At 47.2% G+C, this 24,170-nt stretch overlaps 1 protein-coding gene, 1 long non-coding RNA gene and 1 pseudogene across 3 annotated transcripts; 1 reads left to right on the forward strand and 2 right to left on the reverse strand.

Annotated features, from left to right (window-relative positions):
- The first annotated feature begins 6,798 nt into the window (after nt 1-6,798).
- On the forward strand, nt 6,799-11,042 carry LOC123099101 (uncharacterized). The gene is made up of 3 exons (XM_044521242.1): nt 6,799-7,132; nt 7,920-9,863; nt 10,376-11,042. Exons 2-3 carry the CDS (start codon nt 7,929-7,931, stop codon nt 10,715-10,717), a joined length of 2,277 nt encoding a protein of 758 aa, XP_044377177.1. The 5' UTR covers nt 6,799-7,132; nt 7,920-7,928; the 3' UTR covers nt 10,718-11,042.
- A 396-nt stretch (nt 11,043-11,438) lies between these two features.
- On the reverse strand, nt 11,439-14,379 carry LOC123099102 (uncharacterized). Of its 2 annotated transcripts, none has more exons than XR_006448084.1 (3): nt 13,452-14,379; nt 13,137-13,336; nt 11,439-12,995 (listed from the first exon to the last, which is right to left on the reverse strand). It is a non-coding gene; the product is annotated as an uncharacterized lncRNA (long non-coding RNA). The 2 variants fall into 2 exon arrangements; XR_006448085.1 differs by having other exon boundaries at nt 13,137-13,365.
- Nucleotides 14,380-19,126: 4,747 nt separating this feature from the next.
- Nucleotides 19,127-19,878, reverse strand: LOC123097189 (UDP-glycosyltransferase 90A1-like; annotated as a pseudogene).
- Between the last annotated feature and the right edge of the window lie 4,292 nt (nt 19,879-24,170).

Here is a 24,170-nt window from a genome sequence, read left to right on the forward strand (position 1 = left end):
GTACTATATGTATATGACAGTAATGGCTAACCCTTTCGATTGCAAATAGAGAGGCATTGTCACAATGTTTCTCGACAGATTGTGGATTTTATTCACTCGAAATGAAACATCAGGTGGGCACGAACACAATGAGCATACACCCGACCTATGCCGCATGACAATTCTTCCACCTCCGGTGCATGCAATCAATTGTGTCGAGCATCCCTGAAAAACCCGAGCTTTGTTCATCTCCAAGAGTCTGTGAGTGTCATGAAAGCAACCAGTTGGCAGGACCCAAGGCCACAGCAGAGGAGGTAGGCTCCCCCAGAAGGGCTGGGCCGTCTCCAGCTCCAGGCGCGAGCAGGTGAAGGTCGACTGATTGAGCCGGTGGCGAATTATTCAAGGACGGCAACCGAAGTGTCTGCGGTTTGTGGCATGCATGATGCATCAGCAGTACAGTCCCACTTCCAGTTTTTTTTTTGGAAAAGGGGAAAGACCCCAGCCTCTGCATCATCATGATGCACACAAACATTTTTATTAAAAGGAAATAAATAGGTCTGAAACGTACATAGTATCAACTAAAGCGACAAAAAGAAAAAGAAAACACCACAAATGATGGGTACAAACGAAAGATTACATGACTTAACCACATAATCTATCAGTCCCACGTCCAGTTAGATATGCTGTTGCAATGAACAACAACTTTCCACTCCTACTGTGTGAGAATTGGTACAAGCTGAAGCTAGTCCATTAATGGAGATTGTTGTGGATGTACTGGAATAAAGTGGTGAGGTGTAGTTCAGTGCAGCTCCTGCTTCATGTAGCAGCAGCAGCAACAGATGCAGTAGTATCAATATATAGCATGTACCGCATGTACAAATAAAATGGATCCTCTGCCAGCCACAGAGATGTATGTAGCTACCATTTGTATGTAGCTCTGGTGAGCTATTTATTTATCTTTTTTTTTTTGGGGGAAAGCTATCTATTTATCTGTAAGACAGTAAGAGTACAATTAGGGTACTGATATGGTATTAAAGCCTAGTGGGTACTTAGTGGTTAAGAGTAGTATCAGAGACTAGGAGTAAGTATCAATAATGGCCACTGGAATTAAGAAAAAAGAGTGATCTCTCTGTAAACTCTTATAAGATCTTTTAGATCACTACAGTAGAGTGAGTACCATATTTTAAAAAACATTACTGTAGCAGGAGAATTGGTTTGGGGCGGAAAATCCCTCACTAGAGATACCCTAGCTAGCGAAAAGAGACTGGTCGTGTTTTTGTCATCTAGATAAATTGCCCGTGCATTGCAGGCGACAACATTGTGCTATTTCTTTTTCTTTCTTTTATACAAGTACAAGTACAAGAGAAGAGATATGGCGAGAGGAGAATGTGTGCATACAATGCCGCGTCAAGGATGACTTTGCAAAGCGCACATCAAGGGAATGAACCAAAGGTAGGTGGCAAAGTGGAATAAAACAAACCAAACAAACCCAGTTGGCGACGCCTAGTTAGTAGTAGCAGCTAGTGCTGTTGGGTCACCTAATTCACTGGTGCAATTTAACAAAGTTGTGGAAATAGACTCTGTTGTGCGTCTGTTTGGGCCGAGCATCATTTGTCTCATTGTTTTGGACATCGTGTTCACGTTACCTTGTGTTTGTGCATGTGTATTCTTGCTTGTATTCATTTTTCTTTCTAAATGATAGGTGTCATATGTGTGGCACGAAGCACTCTGGCCCTGACGTTTTTGACAACCAAAATTGCCATTTAAAAAGAAAAAAAACAAAAAAAACGAAACCTGCCAAGTTGCTATCCTCGCGTCACTAAACTTGCCATCAGAAACGTTCGGAGTTGTCATGTGTTTGTGCCACACGTGTGACATTTATCAGGATTTTTTTTCTTCTATCAATAAAAAGATACGCAAGCTTTGCGTATTCGCGAAAAACAGACATGCGTTGCATGCACGGTGTCATGTCACGTCTGCAACGGAAAGAGTGACGCTACGTACAGTTTCCGTCCGATTTCTGTACGATCTCCCAGATCGCTCGTTTGATCCTACAGAAGTGCCTTGAGTAATAAAAATCTCCCCTCCCCCCTTAAAAAAAAGTTTATACTAACTTTAATATAAAGTTGTACTAAACTTAAGACACTTAGAGAGTATGATTTTCTGTACCATGTGATCATAGCCGTATAGCGAACAGAGTTGATGGCTGCTGTTATGCACTGTAGTACATAGATCGTACGTCTGCAAATGCAACCTAGCTTTGTGCATACGGACTACCTCTCTCACGATCCTAGCTTCCTGCCTACTACAGTACTACTACGTAGTACAGTAGCTACAATAGACTCCAAGGACAGTTAGCATCCGAAGCATCGTCGATCTTCCTCCGTGTCCGAAAAAGAAAATCTTCCTCCTACGTGCCATCCATGAGTGGGCAACAAACAAAACTTGTCTTTCGTCACCGTCAATGCGCACACCGTCCTTGTTGGAGCAATATCATCCTCACTACTTCTACGCCATCAAGCAGCTCGGCCGTCAGTCCCCGGCCTCCACCGACAGCATGTGTCGTATTGCGTCGACGTCAATGCGGTGCACTTCGCGAGTCGGTATCGCCGCAGATTCTTCGGACACATACGCCAAGCGTGGATGAGCTCGGTGCCCGCTTTCTGTTCGTCGGTATGCCTTAAACGGGCGAGCCGACATATGACGACGCGGACAAACAGATGTTTGAGATGATCCACGGCATAGGTAGAGTCTGCTATAGGGACGGGCAAGAGGATGACTCGGAGCCTACATTTGTGTCTCGTTCAGGGGATGCGGTTGGATGTATCTGTGTCTGCGGGCCGGTCTGGACCAGTGCGCGGATAAATAGTGTGTCCATTTTAAGGGACGATGTTGGAGATGCTAGTCCAGTTTTTTTATAAGTATTTGCTTAAGCTTTTTTTTTTGTTGACAAAATAGAATGTGAGCACATGTCCGTGCTTGTTGAGGCATCTCTAACAGTAACCCGCAAAAACCATTTTGCATCCGTCCACGGACCGAGAGCCAGGGGGACCAGTCCGTGGATAAATAGTGTGTTCATTTTAAGGGACGACGTTGGAGATGCCAGTCCAATTTTTTATAAGTATTTGCTTAAGTTCATTTTTTTTGGTTTGACATAATAGAATGTGAGCACATGTCCGTGTTCGTTGAGGGCATCTCCAACGGCAACCCCAAAAAAACCTCCTGCATCCGTCAGCGGGCCGGGGGGGGGGGGGGGGGGGGGGGGAGTCCGCGGACATGGATGCAGGAGGTCGACATCCAACGCTAACCGCATACATTTGAAACTTTTTTTCAACAAACCGCATGAAATTCATGTAAACACGGCCGGATTTCGTACAAACATGGCAGGTTTCATACAAACCTGACGAGAACAGTTACATTTTGGACATATTTTCAACTAAAAAGCTAAAACTATGTGCACGTACGGGCGCGCGGAGCTCCACTCCCACAACAAGGATACACTACACTAGTCTATGGCCGACCACGGTTGTCTTCCCCATGTCCGATAGCCCAGAATAACCGGACTGTCGGGAGCCTCGAAGACATGTTCTTCCCCTCTATTTTTTCCATGTCCGGCTGCACCGCTCATCGGAGTGGCAACGAGAGGGTGCTTCAGCTGGAGGGGAAGGGTGCTTCCGTGGAGCTCAGCCGGGTGCCGAGGATGGTCTGAGATAAAGGAGAACCGGCCGGGTATCTGGCGGTGGCCTTCCTGGGATCCAAGCGGTGGCGGCTTCCCGTGTTTCTACTTATCCTCGATGATGGCGGCGGGCGCGGAGTACGGGCCGCCACCTAGTTCGCGTCTGCGCGACCGTCTTCGTTCTCTGCGTGCATGGCGCTGCTACGCGCGCGTCGACGGCGGATGGCGCGGTCGCAGGCACCGGATGCGGCGATGCCCGTGCCGCCGTGCCGGTGTGGAGCAACTCGCCACTCCTCATTGACTTGGCCTGGAGCGGCGAGTTGCCGAACCACGCGGCGGCTTGGGGCGGCAACTTGCTCCGTCGGGTCAGGCTCGGGAGCTGGAGCATCGAGCTACCTTGCTCGTATCTGGCGTACTCGACGGGCCACCCAGTCGGCTTGTATGCCAGAGAACTGCTCTTCGGAAGCCATCGAAAGAGTGGAGAAAATGGTGAAGGAGGAGATGGGAGCGGGGGAGGGGGTGCGATTCTTGCCCGGCATCTGGCATTGTTTAAATAGAGGGCGGACGGGAGGAGCTCGGCCGACGTTGCGTTTAATGTCGGCCCGCTGATGAACGGACGTGTGGCCGGAGTAGGTATCTCGGCTTTCACACGGGTTTAATGGGGGTGTATGAATACAACGAGGAGGCGTGTTCAGCCGGGCGGGCAGCGGGTGGCGCCCTCGGCCGAAGCGCCGCTTCAATGGCAGAGGCAGCGAGAGGTCGCGTCTACCCTGAGCTGCCTTCAATGCAGAGCGGCGCCCTCTACAGCGGCATGAATGCGGGTAGCTGGCGCCGGACGAGAGCGCACGCGGGAGAAGAGGGGGGTGGTGGGCCAGGGCGGTCAGACCGGACCGCTCTACAGATTGATACAAGTCGGCGTTGGATGGATTCTGCGGTCCGGACAGTTGCGAGAGGTTTACGAGTCAATCTTGGCGATGCTCTGAGAGCAGCGAAGACAGGATGCTTGAGTAGCAGTACCAGAAACACATTGTTGAGAAAAAGATGCAAGTAGTAGTAGTAGTTTAGAGAAGCGAGGTGGAGTGGAATGGAGGTGTGGGTTTGGACCGAATGATTGATGGCGGGGTGCGATGCAGGGGAAAAGCGGGGTCAGATCGATGTGCGCCCTGCTGATTTTGATTGATGATTGATTGAGGCGTTTCTACGTAACGTATTAAACAAACGCCCGACGGAATCATTCCTGTCTGCTTGCCTTGGCTTGCTCTGGTCTGCTTCGCCACTTCACTGCTTCCTTCCTTCGTCGCTGTTGTCTCTCAAAAAGAAAAAAAGAGTGGGTGCGAGTAGGATTAACAATAAGAAAACAAGAAACCAAACAGGTGATTAAGGACGGAGGGGAGGGGGACACAAAGTAATACGGCAAAGCAATGCAATGACTTGTAATTTCACGTTTTCTTACCATTCATGCCCGTTTTAGAATCCTAATATGAATCAGAAGCGTGGTACACAAAGCCAGCCCTCTCCTACTTATGACCGCCCGTGCGATGCAGATACAGTAGATACGATGGACGTGGTACTGCGAATTTATAGCCACTGCCCTAACAAACATATTATAGCCACTAATTAATGGTGCGTGCGGTGCAACCAACTTAGGGGGTGTTTGTTTCCAGGGACTTTTTTATGTAGGGACTAGAAAAAGTCCTTCTTAGAGACTTTTTTACCAAACGGGAGGGACTTTTTAGGGACTAAACTAGACATTTGAGACTAAATGAAGAAGACTCTCAAGGAGAGTCTTTTTTGGGACTTTTTGAGACTTTTCCAACAATGCCCCTCCATGCATCCATTGGCCCGCCATCTCATGGTGTTGTTTGATTGTTATTTTTCTATATACTAGCGGCAACATGATCATTTAATAACCTCTAGGAAGGGACCAGGGACTTTTTAGTCTCTGAAAACAAACAGGGAGGGACTTTTTAGGGACTAGGGACTTTTTAGTTGGGACTAGAAAAAGTCCTAAGACTTGTAAACCAAACAGGGCCTTAGAGCAAGTACAATAGCAAAGCTTATAGCCCATTTACATGGCAATTTTGCCTACGTGGAGGAGAAAGACATGAAAAAGTAAGGGGACTGGACTCCCATGCAAAGAGCCTGGCTATACGCATGGTCCTAGCCAGATGCAATAAATGTGAAAAAAGAAGATGGGAAAAGTACTAATCTTATAGCAAACCTTATAGCTAACCTTGTTGTATGAGTGACTATAAATGATATGGTAATACCTTATATAGCCAGCAGCTGGCTGTATTATTAACCATGCTCTTACTTGTACTTGTGGTACTAACTGTCTGCCAACTTCGTGGATTCGATTCCATCGATCGAGAGCGACCCAAGAGAAAATACAAGTCTCTTTCCTCTCTTCTCTTCCCTCGCTCGCAGAAAAAAGAGACGAGAAATCTCAGTCTCAATACTCTAATGTGGTACCAGTTCATGCTTCTGTATATTAGCTGGCGGCCTCGTGTTTTATCTTGTGTGTAAACGACAGATTTCTCTGTTTTTTTTGCTGATGTCACGTATCCAAGCTCAGCTAAAATGTTTTTTTTGGCGGTTGGCTGAAACATATATCCTGCCAAGAAAGAGCAATACAACAGTGCGGACATAAAAAAACAAGAAAGAGTAACTTAGGCTACTTGATAATAGATAATAACATATGATAACATGTAAGCCTTCATTAATTGGGATATAGCTAGGTTCATTTTACCTCGGGTGTGTTATGTTATGGTAACATATTATGTTACCACAAGCAAGCATTTCTCTCATCATCAACTCCATGCCACATGAGCACATTTGCCTTGGGATGTGTTATGTTAGTGCCTAAGTTACTCACACCACGACTAGCCTGACGAGAGTGGCGTGAACCCGCCGCTTGAAAATGCTTAGGCTGGCCGCTAACCAAACCATTGTATCACCGCAGCTTGATTACCTGGTCCGCTCCCCAAAGACAAAGGCAAGGGATACCATAGCACTAGGGAGTAAAATAATTGAGCGTGGTCATCATTTGGCGGGGCGGCGGTCGTCCGCTATATTTTGTAATCGTTCGCCTAGATAATGTCGTGACAATTAGCGTAGTAGCGTGGGAGTGGGAGGACCGGACCGGGAGGAGGAGGTCCCTTGAGTATCGTACAGCCAACCCAGACCACAACCCAAGATTACCCACAAACAACCCCCCCTCAGGAGAGAGGGAGAGAGAGAGAGAGAGAGAGAGAGAGAGTGAGAGCGTGCATCGCTCGGTCACTCCCTCAGCAGAGCAGCCCGCCGGCAGGACAGTAGCAGTAGGGAAGAAGTGAGGCGAGAGTGAGCGCATCCACACTCCACACCCCCTCCGATGTCCCTTTGCTCCCCAAGGGGAAAGGGAAAGAGTGAGACCCTCCCCCTCCGCCGCCCGATCTGCTGCCGCCACCTCCGCGCTCCTTCTTCTTCTTCGCCCAGGTAAATCAATCAAATCCTTCTTCTTCTTCTTCTGGGTGGCCGCCGCCGGGAGCTGCGGATTTGGGGGAGATTTGGGCGCAGGCGCAGGCAGGCAGGCACACGAGACGCTTGCTTGCCTGGCCTTTCTTTCTCCCCACCAAACTTCCAAATCCAATGTGGCTTACCTTGTTTCATCTGGAGGAACGGCGGCGCCCATGCCGCTCTCCGTCCCGCGGAGACCTGAGCGAGCAGGCAGGGGGATCCGTTCCACGCCTCCTCCCAACCCCTCCCTCCCTCACTTCTCAACTCTCGCTACCTCTTCCCGCCTTCTCCTTCTTGGTATGAATCCATTCCCATTCCGGCGAGATCTGCAGCTACACACCGCAGACCGCACCATGGTTCCAACCTCCCTCCCATCTCAACAAACCCACCCACATCGGTTTGGATTTGGGTTTGGAGATCCTAGTCCTAGGCAGCCAGCAGCTCCAACTTTCCCCTTCTTTTTTGCCTTTCAAAGCCAGGCACCAACCCATGTGATGTATGATGATGATGATGCTCTTGCTGCCTCTCCAATTCTTTTTTCTTTACTCCCCCCCCCCCCCCCCCCCCCCCCCATGTTTTAATGCATATTTTGTTTGTCTTTTTATGCTTGTTCTTTTCCTTCCTTGCTGTTGGGATTGGGGGCTCCTCTCTCTCCCTCTCTCTGCATCTCTCAACAAGAAGAATGCATCTTCTATCAACATCACATCTCACATTTGTGCATAATAGTTCGCAACTGCTCTAATCTTACGTCTATGTCTTTGTGCAGGTTCCAACAATGGGGCACGACTCCGGCCTGAAGCGCCAGTCCCAGTCCCATTCCAGACTCAGGCCAGTCCCTGAACTTCCACAAACGCCTTGCCGTCCTGACAGAGCAAATGATAGGAGATACAGCCAGCTGAAATGCTCCGACGGTGACTCCGGAGAGCTCCGCCTGGGCGTGGGCGCCCACATCCCCAATTTCCACTGCAAGAGCCTGCCCACCAGAAGCCGGCTGACCAATGCAGAGGACATTGCCGTCGCCAAGCGCGGCTCCATGTACCAGAGCTCCAGCGAGATCACCAGGATAAGGAGGCTCCAGGAGGAGGGCAGGAGGAAGATCGACTCCGCGCCCAGCGGGGACGAGTTCCTCTCCTTCGACATCGTCAACGACGGCGAGGCCTCCTCCCGGCCGAGCACGAGCGGGAGCGGGGCGCACTACCTCTTCTCCCACCGCAGCCGGCGGTCGGAGGCCGCCAAGGCCTCCGTGGAGACCCGGAGGGTGAACCGGGCGCCCACCAAGGACTTTCTGGATTTGTCCTTCCGTGAGCTGCCTGATGAGGATTTTAAGCTTGGCCGGCCGCGGATGGACTGCACCCTGCTGAAGAATGATGATGCCGGTGATGCTTTCTTGGAGATATCCATTGAGGAAGAGGAGTCCACAGCAAGAGCCCCCTGCAGAAATGCAGCTCCCCATTTGCTGGATGGAGAGTCTGGTAGAAATGCAGAAGCAGATCGTCAGCTGAACTCCGGTGCATGTCCTGGTGAAAGTAACCACCATGGTGAGAGACAGAGGGTTCCAGCAAGTAATATTCCTGATAAGTCTGTGCCAGCAAAGAGCGAGAGCGCCCCTGATGGCACCAGTCCATCAGAATGTGTCAATCGCAGCACGGAGAACATCACCAAAGCAGCTCGATCAAGTCCTTTCAAGAAGATGCTGAGCCCGATCATGAAGTCCAAGTCTGTTAGAAGCAGCCCATCTCTTGCCGACAAGGAAGACTCCAACTCTGCAGCTGTGTCGGCAAGCAGCAAAAACTGTGTGTCCCGCAAGTCCTTGCTCAGTGATCTCTCGAGGACTGAGCGGAGCCAAGCATCGCCCAATTGCCAGCCAAACGGAGAAAGCCGGCATATGACGGAGGCTTCTCTGTCACCTGCTCATCTTCGAGCAGTTCTTAAAATTGATTCCAGAAATGCTGTTCCCATTTATGACTTCTGTGTCGAGGGCCCGGAAGAATCCATTTCTGCTAGGTCCTGGGAGAATGGGAGTGAACTGAGCCGGATTTACACTTTCCATAGCGGTGGTAAACGGGGAAGCACTGCTGGGAGGTCCTCCAAAGACGAACGCAGATGCCTGCCTCCAACGGTAGGCCAGATGCACGCTTCGTCCTATCTATGCTCTGAAGTTGGAAAAGATGGTCTTCTGAATAATTCTGTCAACACCGAGTTTGTTCTGTACGATATCGCTCACGCAAGGCGAAGTTTTGCCGCCGAGGAGAAGACTCATCAGTGTACAGAGCCCAGTCAGCCGAAGTCCTGCGGCGTCGTTGATAAGTCGGTCTCTGGTGAATATCCACAGAAGATTAATCTGATCAACCATCAACATGATGCAAGAAATAATCCAGAGGTATCGACATCTCGCCCATGGTCTGAAGAGGATCTTTATCCTCATTTGGAGATTGCAGCAACAGTCATTCAGATTCCATTCAATAAGGACAAGAAGTGTTCGTCCGCTGGTACTATCAAAGTGGTCACCCCGAGTGGGCTGCATGGTTTACCAGACGACAATGAAGTCAGCCCCTCATCCTTGCTAGAAAGATGGAGGTATGGTGGAGGTTGTGATTGCGGCGGATGGGACATGGCATGCCCCCTTGTCGTCCTCGAGAATGCTTATGATGATAACTGGGTCGATTCTGTGATGAAGGAAAGCAAGCACCCTATGGAGCTCCTTGTTCAGGTACACTACCATGCAATGCAACCCCTATGTATTGATGTATATTCCCATGTGTATCGATGTATACTTGCTCATTTACTTAGTACGATGTGCAGTTTTTGTTTCTGAGGATAGTGGTTCAGGTAGAATAAATTTTTATTGTCAGAAAGATAATACAAAACTGATCAAACATCTTGGAGAAGTAATTAATTAGCCCTGTTACTCAGGACAATCATCCTCATATCAACTCGTTTATTTGCAGTACTTCTCTATCTGTAGAACAATTCTTTAAAATAGGACTTGGTTTAGGCATACCTTTAGTTATTGGTCCTTTAGCATAAAATGCAACAATTTATGCCATTGGAAAGGGAAATATTTATTTTAAAGGTCAAATGCAGCTAGCTGATGCCTGAGAGCCTAAAACTTGTTGCTTCTAGTCTAATCTTATGCAGTAAATTGCCTGAGTTAGCTGTAATATATTCATCTTATTCCAAACAAGAGTAGCTGTCATGCGTGTCCATTTATTGTTCAAACAGGGTAGCAAAGAAGAGCTCCCTGCCCTTTCCATGAAAGCCGACGGGAAAGGGCAGCTGTTGGTGGATTTCCACGCGCGGCTATCAGCGTTACAGGCATTCTCAGCCTGCATCTCTCTGCTGCACTGCTCGGAGGCTTCGACGGCCGTCGTCATCGAGAAGGGCAAGCACAAGCTGTACTCCAGCTCGCTCAAGATGCTCCTTGAGGGGGAGGTGATGCAGCTGATCGAGGCGGTCACGGCAGAGGAGAAGAAGAAACTGAAGACGACGAAGCGAGAGAAGGCGCCTCCGTCTGTCGCGTTCGACCCGCGGCGCCCGCCCTTCTCCCCCCTGGGAAGAGTATAGGCTGAGGAATTCTCATTGTGTGTAACATTATCGGTCGTGATTCGGCTTGGTGTTCATATTCTTTTTGTGATAGAAAAGGGGGGTAAATTTACCTTGTTCATAGCTAGAGATGGATGATGAGGCTGCATGTACTAGTAGTAGTTGGCTAGTCTTTAGGTTGTAGGGAAGCAGCAGCAAGGCCATGAGTTATTTGCTGAATGAAATGCAGAGCAGAGGAGGTTTGGTTGTACAAGAGCTGCAGCTCCATGTTCCAACAGAAAGAAGAATATATAAATAAATTTAGCTGGCCATTGCTTCTGTGCTCTTGGAAGCTCAGTGTTCTTTCTAGTAGTAGCACTGTGCAATTTGTGTTCATTCTGAGCCTGCATTGCTGCTCTGGCCAAGTTTTGAAGTTTTGAACTGAAGATGCATTGGAGGGAGCATGTACTACAGTGGTCTGGTTTTAACAAATGGTGGGATGGAGCAGGACTCGAGGTAGTAGGAGTTAAAATGTTGCCTGGATCTATCCATCCATCCTGGATGTTTATTTTTGTTTGCTGCATTGCAGAACCCTATGAGTTGACTGGCTGGAAGTGAAGAAAAAATGTTCAGAAACTTGGGGCTGCTTGCTTGGAGCCTGGGAGCAGCAGCCATGGCAGTAAAAAGATGATTCCTCTGCACACACATCAAGCTTAGTACAATGCTTCCCAGAACTTGTTATGTTTCCAAGTACTGTACTACTTATTTTCTGGCAATCCCCTATCAGTTCTGGGGATGCTATTAGTAGACAAAAACTGTGATTAGGGTTACAGAGATGCTACTAGCGTGGTTTATCTATCTATCATGGCTGTCCCTGCCATGTGCCGTTGGTTCCTTGATGGCCAACAGTAGAGTGGCAGATGGAGGAAAAACACAAGAAAGAGTCGGTGGAGGGACCATGTTGGATCTTGACCCAGGCTTGGACTTGGACCAGAAGAGAAGAGAGATGAGACCACTGACCTTCTGCAACATGCCTGCTTTGCTTTGCTGCCTTGCCTGCTCTGCTGCAGCAGGCACTTCATTTTTCCTTTTCTTTTCCCTTCATGCAGGGGCAAGGGCAGCAGTGAACTTTTCACTCCACATGCCACTGGTCTGCTAAAGACTATGTATAGTCAGTAGTGATATCATGATGGGAGTGAGCTAATCAGGGAGCTAATTAGGTTCATGTGACCACCAAAGCTGGAGCCCTTGCCAAACCAGCCACATGCTTGCTTGACAAAAAGAGAGGATAAAGTGAGAATTCTTCCTCTCTGATGCTCTATCTAACTTTTGGTGAATCAAAGCAGAGAACTAACTGGGGCTTAAAATGACATAGGTAGAGTAGACTGATTTTCGGCAATTTCATACTAGTAGCCAGTTAAAATGGATCTAAGACACATATGGCTTCAATGATTTTCTTCAAGGATTAACAACAAGGCCAAGGAAAGACAAGAGCACACCACTTCTGGCCTGAAGCTCCGTTGACATCGGTCAAATAACACCTCAGCGGCTCAGTTTGTTCATCGAAGCCGCCGCCAAGAGAAATTCTGCGCTGGAGAGGACCCTCCTGTCGATGAGCACCGTAAACCCGTAAACACAAGGATGAGAATCATGCGAGCGCAGAACTTTGGCTGTCGCGCTTTGGCCCTGCAAGCAAATGAGGCAATTCGAAACCAGTTTGGGTCAGTATCTGAGCATGGAAATATGAAGTCGACGTACGTATAGATAATGCCCTATCAATTGCAAACAGCTTAAGGAAAAACAGCAAAGTACTTACTCAAAATGAACTAGAATTACATTCTCTTTGTTGTCAGTTACAGCTTTGCAAGGAGTTTATGAATATTTTTTGTAATACAGAAATGCTGCCAGTTTCCTTTTATATACAGTTCTTTGTTTCTGTGTTGGCATTAGCAGCTACTGCTTAACCCAAAGATCCATTAAGTACAAAACATGCAAAACCGAATTGCGCAGTGTAAGGATGTGTGCGTGCACATAAATTCAGCAGAAGATCAACATTGCATTCCACGGAAGGATGCGCCTTGAAGATGTCGTATATTTTCGAACACTGGTCGTTACTTGTTCTGACCTCATCAGACATCTGCACGGCCAATCTTTTAAGCGTTGGTGCGCATCTGATTATCACTTTCAGCAAATCAAACTCATGGTCCTCCCCTTCGAAGCCTTCCATTTCCACTTCTTCGAGATTGATCAAGGAGATATTTTTGCTTCTCCAGCTCTTCGGCTCATCGCAGGGACAATTTACCGGGCATTCTTCTTTGAACTAGAACAAATGTGGATTATTACAATTCATTTACTGATGGTTCAGAAATGAGACCATGTCTCAAGAATGCAAACATATTTTTTTTTGAACAAGCAGTACCATATATATTTGCAATATATTAACAGAGCAAAGTAGTATTACCTCTGATCTCTGTACGATGATCTTAAGCTTTCGTGTAGCAGAACGAATCGGATGCATCCCAAGTAGATGCAACGCAAATGCTCCAAAGACATGCCTCACAGATCTGACACGATGATCAAGCTCCATTGTCGTGAAATGTAGCTCCAAAACAGAGAAGTCAGTAACCAGATGTGTCTCTATTTCCTGCTCCAAGCTGAACTCTGCATCAGGATAACTAACTAGTCAAACCCTGCATCAGGATAACGGTAGTGTATCATGCATAGGTTTAATTTAGTCGGGTAATCAAGTCGATTGAGTATAGGACATGAGACATACACAAGGCCATATTTGCAGGGACAGGACATAAGCGTTGGAGAGCCGGCCGGTGTCGGTGAGCACCATGTCTTCATGGCTTTCTGCGGCATGTAAGCTCAGGTTTGAGAGGCTCCATGGACCAAGCCCACGAGTCAGCGAGGAATAGGAATATGAGCACTCCCAAGAGACCTTCTCCACAATTGGCGCGGCGATGGACACGGTGAGCTCGCTGTCGATGCTGAATGACATTGCCAAATTCTTGAGCATGGGGGGCCTCGACGCAGATACACTCTGTCCATTTGTTCAGGCTCTCCACAGCGAGCTCCTCCAACGACTCCGATTTGATGGTGATATTGCTGTTGAGGAACCCGTCGGGCGTCGGCCACCCTGAGCACCCGCAGGCACGGGCAGCGGTGGACCAGGTCGGCGAGGTCGACGCGGCAGCCGGAGAGGGACAGCCTCTGGAGCGCCGGGAACCTGCTGATGCGTGACAGCAAGAGGTGGAGGTAGTGCGCGGCGAGGTCGATGGAGGTGGCGCGGTGGAAGCGAGGCATCTCCACGTGGAAGAACTGGATGTCGCGTTGGAGGGCCAGGCGGAGCTCCGCCTGGCGAGAGCCCCGCGGCGGCATGGAGCAGCGAAGAGACCAAGGAAGCCTCCCGCTCAAGCCCTGCGACGCGGATATCGAGGAGGGTCACCCCGGGGCCGGCCGCGGCTTGGAGCGAGGCGAGCGCGGGTAGGAGCGGGGCGGGCCGAGCGCGACGTCGCGGAAGACGAGGTCGGGGAGGCGGGTCCAGAGGCCGCGCCACCGGCGGGAGAGGAGGCCTGTGCGCGCGGCGGCGGGCGAGGACCTGGAGGAGCAGATCCTCCGGCAGGTCGCTGATGAGGTCGGCTCCTCCGCCGCCATGGCGGCGTGCGACATCCTCCATGGGAAACCCAACCCCGATTGCAGACGAGAGAGAGAGCCGATGTGTTTTCTTTTACAGAAACCGTCCAAAACGCCAAGAATTTGAATATGCACAAAAAAAAAAGAGTGTTCGATGTTGTGTGAATACAGTATTTAAACTGAAAATATATGCATATGTAGTACTCCTTGCCAGATTAAAATTTCGTCCAAGTCAAAGTTTATAAATTTTGGCTAAATTTGTATGTAGAACCAACATAAGCAATTACAATACCGAACATATATGTATCCAACGGTATTGAGTTGGCATTGTAAATATTGATAATTTTTCCTATAAACTTAGCCAAGGTGTACAAAGTTCGACGTTGACTAGAATTTATATCCCTCTAATTTGTTAAAAAGCGAGTGTGTTCTTTTTTACAAAAGAAAAAAGATTGCCTAACCGAGAGTGTCCCACATGGTTTGTTGTTGCTTATGGAGCATGCAAATGGATACATACTACTATGCACGACATGTTCAAGATTCACAAGATGACAAGATAATTCACTTTCACATTTTTTTAAAATAAATTCAACATTGAAAAATAATAAACTCACCTACGAGCAAATTGATCACATGTACATATAGAGGTTGTCACGTTCTCCACAGGGATTCGGTTATGAGTACTCGAATGTTTTCACAGCTGAAGTGAGCAAACATATGTGGCGACAGAAAAATAATCTAACTAACATTGCTCGTTCCAACTATTTTTGTTCTTTTCGTGGTTTATTTAACTGGCAAACAACAAATCTCAACAAGCAATAGATACAAGAAGATACATCTCACATTTAAAGATCAATAAGTCATAGTACATGATATTGATTTGGTATTGTAGATGTAATTAATTTTTTCTCTAAATTTGGTCAAAGTTTGACTTAAGATAAAGTTAATTATGCGGAGTAGAAAAAAAAAACTTACTTGTTTCCTACTTAATGTGATTAGGATTACAGAGATGCTACTAGAGTATGGTTTATCTATCACCATAGCTGTCCTTGCCATGTGGTCTTGGTTCCTTGATGGCCAAACAGTGGTAGAAGAGCAGATGGATGCTAGAGGAAAAAACAAATTAAGAGTTGCTAGAGGGACCATGTTGGATCTTGACCCAGACTTGGGGCGCTTGGACTTGGACTAGAAGAGAAAGAGATGAGACCACTGATCCTCTGCAACATGCCTGCTTTGCTTTGCTGCCTTGCCTGCTGCAGCAGGCACTTCATTTTTCCTTTCCCTTCAAGCAGGGGCAAGAACATCATACTGGGTATTATGATGGCGATGGGAGTAACATGCAAAATAAAGAGAGGACAAAGTGAACATTCTTCTTCTCTGATGCTCTATTGGGCTTTTGCTGAAGAAAAGCACAGAGCTAATCGAGGCTTAACATTTTGACTGGCATATGGTGTGTACACTAAATCTTGGCAATTTCATGACAAAGCCAAGCTATGACACTGCTATTCTTTCTTCAAGGAAAGAGCAAGAGTACACCAAGTTATTAACAATGTCATATTATAGGCCAAGGTTTAATTAAGAGCAAGAGTACACCGATCCTAGCCTGTAGCCCCGTTGCACCGCTGAAAAAACACCTCAGCTGCTCATTTTTGTCCGTTGAAGGAAGCCACCTAGCAAAATTCTGAAACCGGATTGCGGAGTTGGTCATCATGGGAGAGGACCATCCTGTCGATGAGCACCGCCAATCCGTAAACGCAAGGATGAGAATCATTCCAATGCACAACTTTGGCTGTGGTGCTTTGACCCTGCAGGCAAATGAGGCAAAAGTAGAAACCAGTTTGGCTCAGTATCTCAGCATGGAAATATAGAGTCGACGCTTGTAGAGAATGCTATCAATAGCAAATAAAACTTTGCCAAGGAGTTTATGAATATTTAGTAGTAATACTGAAGAGCTGCCAGTTTTTCTTTTCATATACCCTTCTCTGTTTTTTGTCTGGCATTAACCCGATGGCCTATGAAAGTCAGTCAAAATGAGACACCTAACTGCTGTTAAACTAGAAACTTCTTTTAGCGGCTACAAAATACAACTGGTGCAAAATCGAATTGTGCAATGTAAGGATGTATGCACACAAATTCAGCAGTAAAATTTTCCCATAGAAAAACACTAATACAGCATGTTCAGCCTATTATTGGGGTACAGGAGCAAGCTAAACTAAGTTAACCTAGAGGAAAGGTTGGCATGTCAATGACGCACTCCAAGGATTCTGCAAATTTGCACAACACGAAAGAAACTGACAGAACAGAACTATAAAGGTTTCAGAGAAGAATATAGGCACAAGGCGAACACTGATAAAACGTGAGTTTACGACTAGAGGAAACTGTGCAAAGATAAAAGAGAATTAGTTCCATCTAGGAGCTTATACTAATCACTGATGCAGAACTTTCTTACCGGAACTAAGATAAACATTGCATTCCACAAAAGGATACGCCTTGAAGAAGTTGTGTGTTTTCAAACACCGATCATTACTTGTGCTGTCCTCATCACACATCCGCACGGACATTCTTTTAAGCATTGGTGCGCATCTGAATATCACTTTCAGGAAATCAAAATCATGATCCTCCCCTTCGAAGCCTTCGATTTCCACTTCTTCAAGATTGATCAACGAGATATTTTTTCTTCTCCAGTTCTTGGGCTTATCACAACGACAATTTACTGGGCATTCTTTTACCACCTAGAGAAAATGTGAATTAATACAATGTGTTTACTGAAGGTCCACAACTGAAGGAGCAAAGGATTACATCTGATCTAAGTAAGACGATCCTAAGCTTTCGTGTAGCGGTACGAATCCGATGCATCCCAAGTAGACGCACCACACATCCTCCAAAAGCATGCTTGGCTGGTATACCGAAATGAAACTCAGTTGTCGAGAAATGCAGCTCCAAAACAGAGAAGCCGGTTACAAGAAGTGTCTCTATCTTTTCGGCAACTTCGAGCTCTGCGTCAGGTTTAGCAGTCCAACCCTGCAAAAAGGAATGGCAGTCTATCATGCAGAAGTTCCATTTAGTTGGAAAATCGAATCAACTGAGTAGGGCATGAGACATACAGGTGAACCCGACAAATGCAGGGACAGGACATAAACGTTAGACAACGGCAAACGGGCGTCGTCTCCGGTGCCGGTCTCCGTGAGCAACCGCTGTCCCTCGGCCTCTGCGGTATGCAAGGTCATCATGGAGAGTCCCCAACAAGAAATCTCTTCGGTCTCGATGGTATAGTAGCACTCCAACCCAACGAGACCTTCTTCACAGTTGGTGCCACTATGGACACCCTGAGCTCATTGATGGTGTGGAAGGACACCGTCAATTGCTTCAGCATGGGGGCCTCAATGTGGATGCATCTTGTCCATTTGGACCGACTCCGCACTTGCAGCTCCTCCAACGACTCCGATTTGATGGTGATGTCGCCGGCGGAGTGGTAGCAGTCGTTGGCCACCCTGAGCACCCGCAGGCGTGGGCAGCCGAGGACAAAGTCGGCGAGGTCGAGGTCGAAGCGAGGCAGGTCTACGTCGGTGACGAGCATGTCTCGCGGCAGGGCGAAGTGGAGCTCGGCCGGCGACTTTTAATTTTTATGATATTTTCCCAAATTTATGATCATTTTTATAAATTATGATTCCTTTTCAAATCCATAAACATTTTGTAATTCCACCAAAATTTTCAAAATTAAGAAACCTAACCTGTTTATTTTCGGGGAAGGTTGACCAGCGGCAATAGAAAAGAAGCGAAAAAGAAGACAACAAGAAGCAAGCAGATGGGCAAACGAGTGTATGAGCCAGTGCGTGGGTGGGACACCGGGCCGCAGCCTAGATGGGCAAACGAGTTTACAGATTTTTATAAATTATGATTCCTTTTCAAATCCATAAACACTTTGATGCTTAAGGGGAGATTATGAGGTATGCACAAATTCTATTTTGCGCTTAAGCGTTAAATGGTGTGTTAATGGTATGCGTAGGTTTCCTATTGGTAGGCTCATATAAGTTTTTTCTTTGGGTTTTTTCTTTTGGATTCTATTTTTAATTTTTCACTATTTGCGGCTTCATTTTTTAGAAAAATTGTGGAATTTTTTGAAATGCATGAATTGTTTTTCAAATCCTTGAGTTTTAAATTTCCTGAACATTTTTAAAAGCACAAAATTTAATTAAAACTGTGTTTTCTTTTTCAAATTCATGAACTTTTAAAAAAGTCATGAACTTACTTTAAAATTTATAGACTTTTTTCAAATCTGTAAACAAATTTAATTTCACGAAATTATTCAAAGTTAGAAGACCCGTCTTTTCTTCCCGGGAAAGCTGACCAATAGCAATAGAAAACGAGCAAAAAAAAGAGATTAGTGAGTTGGCTCGTGGGCGAGACGCTGGGTGTGGCCTTAACACACCCCTTTTGCGCTATATACCATTCAACACTTTTTTCAGGCTAGTGCACAAAGCAGAATTAGATGGTCCCAAATTAAGTACTCCCAAGAAAGAAAACCACCGTGTCCAATCAATTTCATATAAATATTTCCAACCAAAAACCTGAGAAGTAAATGCCAGTGACCAACATAAATGTTTGGTATAGCTACAGAGCACAACACCACATTATTAGTTTGAAAGAAAAATGATGACAATTAAACGTCTCGCGGCTCCTCCTTGCTTGCCTCATCGACTGCAAACGCTGCGTTGAAAGGTTGATCGGCCTGCATGGGCCAAGCTGCCAGTGACACAGCAGCCGTGACGCTCTCCAGCACCGAGTTCCACCCGCAGTGACTCAGAAACCCTCTCACGCAAAATCCCCAATTGATCCACCCACTCCCTCACCACTAAGCCTCTGTCCTTGGTACGGTTTCTCTAGGCCTTGGAAGGTGTTGACGATCAGGCCATGGCCCTCCTCTATGGCCTTCGCCAGCTTGCCGTGCACAGCTCCATCATGGGCGCAACCGACGACGGATCGCCCAAGGGCGCCATCATGTCCTCCAACGTGAGCTTGATGTGCGGGAACTCAGGCACCGTGAACGTCGCCGGATTGCCGTCGCCGTCGACGTCGGCGTGCTGCAGCGCCGGGAACGGGTCGTGGCTGATGCGCACCTCCCGCAGTACCTGTGTGAACGCCGAGATGCCTAAGAACGACACCTTCGGCTTCGGGACGCCGAGCGTGGCCGCCGACGCGTTCGTCCAGTACAGGAACGCGTCGGCGACGAGGAGGCTGGCCGGAGGCTCCATGGCGGCGAGCGACGCCTCGAGCTGTGGCTGGAGCAGCGAAGGCGGCTAAGGAGGCCATGGACGTGAGCCCCTCGGCGCTCTCCACCCCAGGCGGGATTCCCGAGACGTCGGCGGGGAACGCGAGCTCGACGACGGCCGTGTCGTCGGCGCCGGACAGTCCCTCGCGGACGAAGGCGGCGTTGCCATGGGTTGCGAAGAAGGTGACGGTGGCGAGGCGGCGACGACGGAGGTGGTGTGGCCCTTGGCCATGAAGGGGAAGATTGCTATGTGAGGGAGGACATGGGATTCTGTAGAGGAAGAAGCAAAAGCCATCGCAGTGGAGTGGAGTGGAGGATGCAACGCGCGACTAGTCGATCAGATAGGTTTTCTGCGTTTGATTCATGGTTAGCAGAAAGCGCAATTTATAGGGGATGGCAAATATATAGTGTAAACGTTCGTCAAGGCTGCTCAATCATGGAGCTGGATTAGATATCAATCCTGCTATACGGACGATCCAACATTCATACGATCAGAGACAGCCCAAGATAATTCAGTTTGTGGGCCACACCATGCAACAAATTTTACAGTCTGGTCGTATAGGTGTCCGACGAAAAAGTATCGTATGCATAGCAGTTTCGATTAGATATCCTTAAACCAAGTATATATACCAAAGAAGTGAGAGTAAAGAGATGTAAGGCATCAAACTTTTGTTCTCAATTTTTTTAGAACGACTGCATTTCACTGATGGCCACTGCTTATATAAATAAAAATGAGACTAGTCGTTTGTATATCGGGTAGAATATATTCGGATGTTGGGAACACAAAGCTATATATCGCATCAGCTTCCAGAGAAAGGCATGGAAAATGGATGTGGGGGGGACACAGGGAGCATCTTTTGTCATCTTGAAGATACCAATATAAGCATGTAGAGAGCTGTATTATGGAAATAGTGCAGTAGTCCAGTGATCACCCAAAATAGTACAAACTAGTAATATATGGCAGCAGTGCTAACTGACGCTCACCTTTTCGTGGAGATAGAGGACCACGCAGACGACCAAAACCCTAGCCACCGCCCCATCTACTCCCTTCGTGGCCACTGTCGGGGCGTGTCACTGGGTAAAGCCCATGTGCCGGCGGCATCATCGGGGAAGTCCTGATGGGGGCGGTCTGCTTGTGGAGGAGTTGGAGGGCAGCTGCGGGAAGGTGAAGAAGATGTGTGTTCGAGTTGCGGTCTTCCTCGGGCAGTGCTCCACGGTGGCGTTTGCGATCCAGCACAACGATCTTCAATCACTACTAGGAAAAAGGCTACCAGTAGCGTTGGTTTTTTGGTTAGTAGAAGCACAGGTCACCGCGCTACTACTATCGCGCTACTGCTAAGAAGTTAGTAGTAGCGCTGGTCCACCCATGCTACTACTATTTGAACCCGCGCTAGTATACCAGGCGCTACTACTATGCTTGATACTAGTAGCGTGTAGTTTCCCCCCAGTGCTACTACTAACAAATTATGAATTAAAAAAATATATTACATGCATTATCTCTACTCTTATAAAAAGCAAAGTTGGTGATGATGGTGTGCCTGCCATCCTGCAATATAGGCCGTCCGATCTATATCTAACGGATAGGAAGGAAACTATGACAATTTACCCGCACTCCTCTCCACATTTGCATACGGCCTTCCCTCGTTCATCCTTTTCTCCCACAAGATAAACTACTCATACAAATGCATCTTCATGTTCCGTGCTCATAAGGTATACACTGCTCCAATCAATTGTATAATTATGAGAACTGAGATACTTAAGGTCATCACAGCACCTAAAATCCATCAATGGCAGCACTAGATATTTATTTGATCCTTGTTCTAACTAAACGACAATTAACAGGATATGAATCATTGACATTGAAAACAGAATGAAGGAAGGGGGATAATTACACATACCTGCATGGTCTTGCCGAGACCCATGTCATCCCCAAGGATACCTCCAGTTCCCCTGCTTGATTTCTTTCCTGACCGCCGTCGTGGCTTTGTTGTTCCCCTTGTCGGCAGACTCCTCCTGAGCAGTAAGATCGGTTAAGGCAGAGGTGAATGGTGAATCTAGGAATTGTGGTTTTGATGTTCCCCTTCTTCGGCTTAATTTCCTTGCTGACCATCACCGTGGCTTTGATGTTCCCCTTCTCGACGGACTCCTCTTCCTGACCACCACCATCGGCGAAGGCAGAGGAGGCGAATGATGGGCCGCAGAGAAGGTGAGGAGGGGCTGGGGCGGCGGCGCTGGAGGGAGAGGAGGCCGCCGGCATGGGGTTGGGGTTGGGGCAGCGGCGGGGTTGTGGTTGGGGGTCGCCGGCGGAGCTGCTGGAAAGAAGGAGAGAAGGAGGACGCCGGGGTGGCTGGTGAGGAGGAGGTCGCCGGCGAGGGGCTGGGGAAGAGGAGATCGGCGGTGGGTTTGGGTGGAAGGGGGGAGACAGAGAGGAGAGCGGCGGGGTTGGTGGGGTGTAGGGATAGGGGAGAGAACCCACACTTAGAGCATCTCCAACAGGCGCCCAAAAAGAGCTCCGCGCACCAAAAATTCGTTTTTTGGGCGCCCAACAGCTCCAGCAGAAGCTGTAGCGCTAAAAAGTTTTGGGCGCGCGCTGAAAAACGCTATCGCGCGCAACATATTTTGGGCCTCGGATTGGGCGCGCTTCACAATTTGCACTGTCTGCTTTTTGGGCGCGTCTCTTTGGGCGTCTGTTAAAGCAATGTTGGTCCCATCGCACTAAAAGTGCTAAAGTGGCGTGCTATAACTTTTATTGGGCGCGAGATTTTTGTGCGGCCGTTGGAGATGCTCTTAAGTTGCGGTGCGGTGCGACTAGTTGTAGCACGGGGCACGGGTGCCGCGCTGCTACTAAGTGGGGTACACTATTTGATTCAGTCTGACCATAGTAGTAGCGTGGGAACATTAGACCCGCGCTACTACTATTCGTTAGTTGTAGCGCGGTCTTTATACCCCTCGCTACTACTAATGCCCTGTCCTGGGGACACTTAGTAGTAGCATGGGAACGGTGGACCCACGCTACTACTATTTTTTACTAGTAGCGCATTGTTTTTACCAATGCTACTACTAAGTAGTAGTAGCGCGGGCCATATAACCCACGCTACTAGTAAGCGGCTGTTTATAGGGGTTTTCCTAGTAGTGAATGGGGACCCGGCCTGAGGGAGTCGATGCATGGTTTTGTATTACGTCCAGCTCGACATCAAACCCAGACATGTTGTGCAGCGTCATGGGTGACTTTTTTCAGTTATTCTTTAGGGAGTTTTCGAGTTTGGTTTGAGGCGGCAAAGCGGCGGTATTGTTTCAGTGTAGGAATAATATTCTCCCCACTCTTTCCCCTTCTATTGTTGTGCTTATCGCCGGAGGGGGCATGTGGAGCTGTGACTTTGGCGGGGGCGTGTGGAGCTATGTCGCTAATAGCAATAGGTCATACAATTATTTTGATGGAACCAATAGGTCGTGCATAATTTAATATGGTCTGTCTAGGGAACATCTAGACGTGCCATAGTTATTGCACATCTAAGTGACTCAATTAAACTAGAAAAAAAGAAAAAAGACATTAGAAAATGCTTGCATGAATCTTAGCGTAAAATCAATGACATATGACTTGTACTAGAAGGGTGGGACGCGCTTTGCTGCGTCTATTGTCGGGTATCTTATAAAAAAATACTCTCTTTGTTTCAAAATACAAGGTGTATTACTTTTTGAAAAGTCAAACCTTTTTTAAGTTTGATCAAATTTGTAGATAAATATATCAAAATTCATAATATCAAATCGGTATAATTAGATTCATCATGAAATAAATTTCTATTTTCTTATTTATATTGTGGATGTCGATATTTTTGGCTCTAAACTTGGTCAAAGTTAAAGGAATTTAACTTTCCAAAAAACTAATACCCTTTATATTTTCAAATTGATGGAATATTTAGCTCGGCGGGGCGGGGAGATGATGGAGTGCTTTTTTATAACACAGTGATTGGGTGGGCCTTTCGCGTTGTGTTCCTGTGTTATCCTGTAATAAACACATATTTATATGGGGAAATTTCTGCCTCAATAACTGCATGTACTATATTGGTCCTACAATATCAGATGTGGTGTTTCTTTTTTCTAGGTGGTGGGAGGATGCGTGAGATTGATATGTTTCTATAGCCCGATTACTGCTGATTGATTTGAAAAATTATTGGGCCAATCAAAATCGTAAATCAAATCTAAAATTGAATACCCTACTCGAATGAAACAGCTTCAAAACTAGGGAATACAGTGAATTAAAATAATTGAATGGGCGAGCACCTCAAGAAATTGTTGACCCGGTCAAAATCAAGTGACCAAATTATAAATAGAAGACATCAATTAATTGTGAGGCCTTAAAAATTAGGAAGGATAATGTATAGTCCAAAAGAAATGAACGAAAGAGCTTTGAGAAATTGTTGACCCGGTCAAAATCAGGTGACCCAATTTCAATTGGAGACCTCCATTGATTTGTGGCCTTAAAAATTAGTAAGCTTTGTATTGTTGACCCGGCCAAAATTGGGCTAAACAATTTGAGAAATTTGAGAAATTGTTGACCTGGTCAAAATCGGCTGATCCAATCTCAAA

The sequence above is a fragment of the Triticum aestivum genome, chromosome 4D (assembly GCF_018294505.1).
Source record: "Triticum aestivum cultivar Chinese Spring chromosome 4D, IWGSC CS RefSeq v2.1, whole genome shotgun sequence".
Classification (NCBI taxonomy): Eukaryota; Viridiplantae; Streptophyta; class Magnoliopsida; order Poales; family Poaceae; genus Triticum; species Triticum aestivum.

Excerpts from the sequence above, each read along its gene's own strand:
- LOC123099101 (XM_044521242.1), top strand. The coding sequence starts at position 7,929 with ATGGGGCACGACTCCGGCCTGAAGCGCCAGTCCCAGTCCCATTCCAGA. Across the intron at positions 9,864-10,375 it reads CTATGGAGCTCCTTGTTCAG|GGTAGCAAAGAAGAGCTCCC; the intron begins GTACACTACCAT and ends TTGTTCAAACAG.